The sequence below is a fragment of the Poromitra crassiceps genome (assembly GCF_964638095.1).
Source record: "Poromitra crassiceps genome assembly, chromosome: 16".
In the NCBI taxonomy this organism is placed as follows: Eukaryota; Metazoa; Chordata; class Actinopteri; order Beryciformes; family Melamphaidae; genus Poromitra; species Poromitra crassiceps.
Genome location: NC_139645.1, coordinates 665,001 through 672,500, shown reverse-complemented (window position 1 = coordinate 672,500; position 7,500 = coordinate 665,001). Strand labels below are relative to the sequence as shown.

Sequence of the window (7,500 nt, the reverse complement as noted above, 5' to 3'; positions counted from 1 at the left end):
ACACACACACACACACACACACACACACACACACACACACACACACACACACACAAGCACACATAAGCACAAATGTAACAAATAACATTCAAATCCCAACTTCTTATAATGCAGTCAGTCATATGTTTTATAAGTCTTATAATGCAGTCAGTCATATGTTTTATTCTCTTCCTCTTAAAACATCACTCCTCGGCCTTGATTGGCTCACCTGCAGCCAGAGGCCTGACCTGATTGGCTCACCTGCAGCCAGACGCCTGACCTGATTGGCTCACCTGCAGCCAGAGGCCTGACCTGATTGGCTCACCTGCAGCCAGACGCCTGACCTGATTGGCTCACCTGCAGCCAGACGCCTGACCTGATTGGCTCACCTGCAGCCAGACGCCTGACCTGATTGGCTCACCTGCAGCCAGAGGCCTGACCTGCTTCAGGCCATGGGACTGAGCCAGTTTCTCTGCCAGGAGGAAGACGGGCCGCTGGATCATGATGAACTTGTTCCCCATGTCCAATTTCTGCTGAGAGAAAGTGAAGGTCCCCAGCCCTGCCAGGTGGACCCCCTGTCACAACAGATCAATCAGCCAATTAGTCTGGCAGATAGATAGATAGATAGATAGATAGATAGATAGATAGATAGATAGAGAGATACTTATACCATAACTATTTTTGTAACTACCGGATACCTATTGTGTTCTTATAGGGTAACTCCCAGGTACTGTTGTTACAGGGTAGGTATACTGTAAGACCGATGAGAAATAATCTTAGTCCAAAATTCTAAATGTTATTCTTTTCCTTTGTTCTTGTCATCTATAGGCTAGTGGTTACTTGCATAAAAACACACAGTTTGATTAGGAAATTATTGTATATTTTTTAAATATGTGCTTTGACTTAAAACAAAAACTCAATGTGTAACTTGAGTTACTTGACAAAGTAACTGGTATAATATTACTGAGATCCTATAAGTAATAACTTACCTTACTGAGTTACTGCTAAAAGTAATATATTGCATGTAATATGTTACTTTTGTAATGAGTTACCCCCAACACTGATAGCTACAGCTTACAAATAAATGCTCACCTTTTGTAAGGTCATCTGACGTTCAATATAGGCGGACACATAAGCCCAAATGCTGTCGACATCTAAAAGACATTATTATTATAAATGATTATTATTAATAGACTATGATGGCTGCAGGATATAGGCTAGGCTATCTGCACACTATAGCTTATTGACCACATAGCCTATATAATATAATAATAATAATACTAATAATAATAATAATAATAATACTTGTATTATTATTATTATTATTATTATTATTGTTATTGTTGTTGTTGTTTTTGTTGTTGTTATCATCATCATCATCATCATCATCATCATCATCATCATCATTATTATTATTATTATTATTATTATATCCATATTTCATATTTTTCATCGAAGAAATAGAGCTGGACATGGAAAGTGCTATAAATCTATCTGACCGTTTTCCGACAGCTGAGAGAGCACCGAAAACGCGCTCCTCTCCTCATCTGACAGGAGGCGCAGCAGAGCAGTCATCAGAGGGTTTCCTGCAAATCGTCCACTCTTGAAGTTTATTTGTAAACGAAACCGAATATAGACGCTGTGAATGAGTCACTGTTTGTCTTGAATCCTGTCCCCCGCTTGGCTGAAAATACTTGAGGTCATAATCCCTGGACCCGGTTGCTAATCGCAACAATGACAGAGAGTCATTGTTGTTGTTACTATCCACCCCCGCAGTGCAGCCAGCCAGGCAGGCACCAGTGCCACCGAAAACTTGACTGGTCAGTTTCTCTATGGCTCTACTATGCAGGGGCGGTTTTAGGATCAGAGCTTTGGGTGGGCTCAGCCCCCAAAGAGACTATAGGGTGGACCGCAGACCTCAGTGGGGTCCGGGGGCATGCCCCCCCGGGGGAAAGTTGTGTACATTTTAAAGTAAAAATTGATCAATCTGGTGCACTTTGAGATAAAAATTAAGAGACTAGATCTATGAAGAACTACACACATCACATCACATTAATATCCTCTTTACTCTTCTGTGGCTTTAAAATGATGAAAAAATAATTGTCTCCCTATATATATATTCTGCATATATGCAGAATTCTGCATATTGTGGCGACTTGGGGTTTTGTCGTGTCTGTGGGGATTTACGAGGGTTACCTAAAGGCAGCATACCAGCCAGTGGGTGTGGTGGAAGATAGGGGTTCACCTGTGATTGGCTGGGGGAGGCAAGCTAGGAGGGAGAGCGAGACAGCTCTGGGTTGTTGTGTGTGGAAGCCAAGAGGGAAGGCTAGGAGTGTGTGGGGAGCTGCAAAGCTAGTGGAAGCTAGCTGGGTTTGGGAGTGTGGTTGTGGGGTGTTAGCAGCGTGGACGACGGCTGACAGTCGTCCTGTAATAGCGGTTCCACAATAAAGTGCGGTGACAAGAACCTGACTCTTCGACTACTTTGTGGGGTCGCTACAATATATATATGCATAATATATGCAGAATTCTGCATATATGCAGAATATATATATAGGGAGACATGTATATGGTAGAATTCTGCTTTCTTAAATAATACAGTGATCCATATACCAAAATCACTTCCAGGGGACAACTCACGATAACATTTGCTTTGAAAATAACAGTAAAATGAATTCCTAACTTATTGGCTGGAATAATATTCAGACAAGATAATAATATACCGTAAGCCCTAAAGCAGGAGTTTGCAGTCAACTATAGTTGAAATTAATATGTGTCAGTATTTGTGGTGGTCAAAATCTATTTGGGGTGTACCGCCACAAATAGATCAGTGTATGGGAAACACTGACTATTAAATTGTGTGACTAGAAAGACACCAACAAATCTGAGAAAATGTACTTTAATCTTGAGCAACAAAGCCATCACTTCATTTACAAAGGTGTCATTACAAATCGTATTGGCACCAAATTTAAAGATAGAGTTTTAAAGTAAAAATTTATAATAAATAAAGATTGTTTTAACATTGGCTCAACCAGCCCATCTTACCAACCACCAGGGGTCCTTGAGGGGCTTCTAGGGGTCTCCAGCAAAATGTAGAATGATTAAACTTCACCATTATGTAATGTACAAGAACTTAACACTGTTAGATAATGCAGAAAAATACTATTTTGAGTCAGAGTCTCATGTTAACTGTGATACAATACAGATACTCATGGAATTCAAAATCAAATCTGACAATAAAGATATTCTGGGTCTTGACTACTTCTCACCTGTTTCTTGCTGTCTCTCTTTCTGTGCCAACTCCATCCTGCTCTCTCTCTCCTCCTCTCCCTCACTATCCTCCTCTCTCCTCCTCTCCCTCACTATCCTCCTCTCTCCCTCTGTGTTGTCAACCAAAAGGCAAATATAACAACCAACCAACCAGAGTATTTATAGTCTAATAAGATGTATACGGGGTGCAAAAGCATGCATTGCACCCTTATTTTAATTGTCTGCATGCTCAGTTGAAAAGTAAAAAAAAAAAAAAGTAAAAACATTTTTTTTTTTTTATAAATGCTACAGCTGCACACTTACTGTTTAACCTTGAATTATAGTTGTTGTTTTTCTTTGTTCTTTGATGTGATTTTATGGCTTTTTGGCACCTATATGTAACCTTTTAAGGTTGAGATAATTGTATTATCATTATATGGTCCAAATATTTCAGTAAAGCACTTGAAACACTTGAAATATTCTTGCTTGGGTGGTAACATTCTACTTGAAATGATGGTCAAATGCATTATTTTTAGTAAAATAACATGTCAAATTTTTCGGCCGGGCATCTGCACCCCTTCCTATCTAGGATGCACGCACCCCTAGTCATCTTGTTCTGGAACCGGCCCTGGATCCATCCATATCAATTTAATGTGTAGGGCCTGCCCTGGGCTGACGAGTCTGACAGACTCCTGTTGTTAATCAGCTGCAACACGCATCATCATGTGTCTGTCTGTGTGACTCCGTGCATGGCAGCCTCACCTCGAGTGGCAGCCTGGGCTGACTGACAAGTTAACTCATTCCTGCCTGCCTGTCTGCTGGCTGCTATCCGCGCAAATAGGAACACTACTGGCCTGGCGTCAGTGGCCTGCTGGCCTGCTGTTCAGTGAGTGGCCTGACAGGCCGCGCCTGGGCCTATGTAAAAACTGTACTGTAAAAAAAAAAAAAAAAAAAAAAGCCCAACCAAAAAGGGTTAACTTAAAACCCTTCCTGCTACTAGTGGAGCGCCACTCTGCCAAGAAGTGAATAAGTTTCCAGTGCGGAATGTTGTCCTTGTGTGAGCAAAAACTTTGACTCTTTTCGATGCAGAGCAGATGTGATGTGTGCCAGATAACTATTTTCTTTGGAATCAAACCACAGATCTATTTTGTAGCATATATACTCTTGGCGAGGTTGAATCCCCCCAACAACAAGAGGGCTACGTGTCAACAACTTCATACTTTCACTTTTCCTCGATGATCACTCCTCGCTTCTAGTGCTGCAGATTCCATAATGAAACTGACAGGTCTTCAGCTGGTTCCTCTGCTGTTCCTCTCTACATTAGGTAAGAATATTTTAATAGAGGGATCAGCAGCATTTTGGTAAACAAACCGCGTCATTGTGTAGCTTACACAACAGGGTGTTCAATGTAGCCTACCACCGTTTCCGTTTCAATAAACGGTAAGAGAGAGAGAGAGAGAGAGAGAGAGAGAGAGGGAGAGAGAGAGAGAGAGAGATAGATAGATAGATAGATAGATAGATAGATAGATATATAGATAGATAGATAGATAGATAGATAGATATAGATATAAATATAAATATAGATAGATAGATAGATAGATAGAGAGAGAGATAGAGATATAGAGAGATAGATAGATAGATAGATATATAGATAGATAGATAGATATACATATATATAGATATAGATATAGATACTACATTTTATTAAACCCCCGCAGGTGTGTATCCTGTGAGAGCTAGGGCCCCGGAACGAGTGTATGTCAAGGAGGGTGACATGGTGATGCTGTGGTGCCCTCTCCGAGTCCCTATTGGTCATGTCAAACTGAACTGGACCCATCACACTGCCCAGGGGGAGATGGATCTGCTGCTGCCATCTGCTGGTGACAGAGAGTCACCTGTGTTGACCCATAAGAAGATACTCCTCATTCTCAATGCCTCCCTGAGTGATGAGGGGAATTATTCATGCTCTTCGGCTGGGTAAAGTTTTCAGTCACATCTACACTGAGCAAATTCAACTACAAATAAATAACAAGTCCTGTCTAGACTGGTATAATGATAGCACCACTCCTCATCCGCTATATAATAATTATAACAGCTTATATAAACCAAATTGAATGAAAACCAAGAGTCCAGGAAGTGTCTTATAAAAGTATATTTAAAGCCATAACAATCTCCTCTAAACTGCATTAGAGGAGGACTGAATCCTTAATGTACACATTACTTGATATGTCACACAGAGTCCGAAATATTCAGTGGCGATGTCACAATTTCCACATGTACTTTATAGGCAAAGGAAGGCAGAGAGAAACAGAGAGAGGAGGGGTGATGACTTGACTTGGAGCCTACAGGGCTGCATGTCTGTATCAGCAAGGTCAACCTCATGCAGTGGGTGAAAGTTTGTTTTGACCTCCATGTGCTGTGGAGCAGAGGGTGAAGATATCTCCTCCTATGTGTGTGCGTCTCCATTTCTGCATGTGGAGATGTCTTATGACTAATAACTCATAGCATTAATTATGTGTATGCAATTATAGCTTATTGATTAGGAAATGCCAATGGAACTTCAATTTTCCACATCAGTCACTGTAAAGAACATTTAGTCAAACCCAACTCCTATGACTTTAGCTGATTATGATCTTACACAGTCAATCTGTGGTAATAGGAATATTGTCAGCCATTTATTGTAAGTGGAAGTGGATCTACTGTTTAGCCTCAACTAAATGCCCAAAATGTGAATGGAAAAGTGAAATCTTCCTAATGACCTTGTCTTGGATTGTTCTGACAGGGATGCCAGAAGACCTTGGTTTCAGTTGACAGTTGACCCAGCACTGTCACAGTCCAGACATAATCCAGAGATGAACCGGTACTCTAAAGAGTGTTTTCATGGAGAGTCTTGTAAATTAAAATGTCCTGATGTTTTACAAATCCCAGAACTTGCCATCAACAGCACCGTATGGTACAAGGTATTGCTTTTAATGCATCATCATGGAAAAACCAGTATGCTTAATTGATAATTCAACTTGAAATCAAGAAACAGTTGTAGCTTATATCACAATATGAGATTTGTGGGACACTTCAAATACTCAAATTAATTAGTGGCTGCATTTACATAAGTTCTCCAAAGCAAAGTTGCTGCATCCACTCTGCCAAATGATTTAACCTTATTAAAGACACACATTATGGTGGAAATTGTGAATTTTACTACAGTATACAGTATGTTTATTCTAATTTCAGGATCTTGGGTCACCACCAGCTTCATTTGTAAAGGGTTACTTCAGCAATGTGGATGAGAAAGACAGGGGTGTGTACACCTGTACCATGTCTTACCTGTATCGCGATCGACTATATAACAAGACCCGCACAACTGAACTGAAGGTGGATCCTAACAGTAAGAAATACTCTTTACTTACTTTATTTGTTAATTTAGACGGGACAATGCACAATTAATGAACACATAAAACATGAAACAGATACAGTCACCTGAAACATGGTAAAAGTGTAAAAAGTGCCGGATTTAGCACGAGGCCAGATTCCATCTGCAGTCCCCAGTCCCTCGTTTTGGAAATGTTCCATTTTCATAGAAATCCCTTCAGAAAAATAGAAAGCAGTAATGTGTTTTCTCTTTGGGTTTCACAGAAAACATAGGACAACTTCCAAAGATCATTTCACCACGTGCAGGGGAAGAATTTCATGTAGATTTAGGTGAGCTTCAGTTTCTTATGTGGCTACATGGCTCTGACTTTCAAAGTTTCTGCTTATAAAAGGTCTGGAACCTCTGTTTTTTCTAGGCTCAGCAGAAGTGATTGATTGTACAGCTGTTGTGTACTCAGACTGGGACGAGGTGTTCTGGTTAAATGGGAAGTCATTTGTGGAAACGAACGAGAGCTTTCCAGTATACTACAAGTACAACACTACAGGGTAAGTCCTTCACACACATGCACCAACACTAAACACATCTAACACATAAAAGGGCAAAACTATGTTATGTATATGCATGTATTTATTTATAATAATATGCAGTATGAAATTAAAAAAATGTGTGTAAAATCAAAAAAGCGTCTAGAGGCATCGTATTCTATTACCCCTTTTGAGTGTCTATGATTATCATACATTGTGTGTATGTATGTATGTATGTACCGTATGTATGTATGTATGTGTATATATGTATAATTTTCCTTGGACACCGTTGGCCTGACAGCATTCATATTTCACATGGGTACCGGCAGAGGTCCGGAGCAGAGAGTGACATCGCCAGATTTTTTAATTAGGTCATTATGG

At 40.2% G+C, this 7,500-nt stretch overlaps 2 protein-coding genes across 2 annotated transcripts in view; one reads left to right on the top strand and one right to left on the bottom strand.

Moving 5' to 3' along the window:
• Positions 1–1,596, bottom strand: part of LOC310790983 (coiled-coil domain-containing protein 81-like) — a 13,847-nt gene extending 12,251 nt beyond the window's left edge. Inside the window, exons 1-3 of the mRNA XM_083652705.1 lie at positions 1,479–1,596; positions 1,072–1,133; positions 401–554 (exon numbers count right to left, since the gene is read on the bottom strand). Of these exons, the coding sequence (XP_083508831.1) occupies positions 401–554; positions 1,072–1,133; positions 1,479–1,554 (292 nt within the window). The 5' untranslated portion in view covers positions 1,555–1,596. The remainder of the gene's footprint in view (positions 1–400; positions 555–1,071; positions 1,134–1,478) is intronic.
• A 3,403-nt stretch (positions 1,597–4,999) lies between these two features.
• Positions 5,000–7,500, top strand: part of LOC310791160 (uncharacterized protein) — a gene marked incomplete at its 5' end in the record, with an annotated part of 5,356 nt that continues 2,855 nt past the window's right edge. Inside the window, 2 exons of the mRNA XM_083652853.1 lie at positions 5,000–5,105; positions 7,011–7,140. Of these exons, the coding sequence (XP_083508979.1) occupies positions 5,000–5,105; positions 7,011–7,140 (236 nt within the window). The remainder of the gene's footprint in view (positions 5,106–7,010; positions 7,141–7,500) is intronic.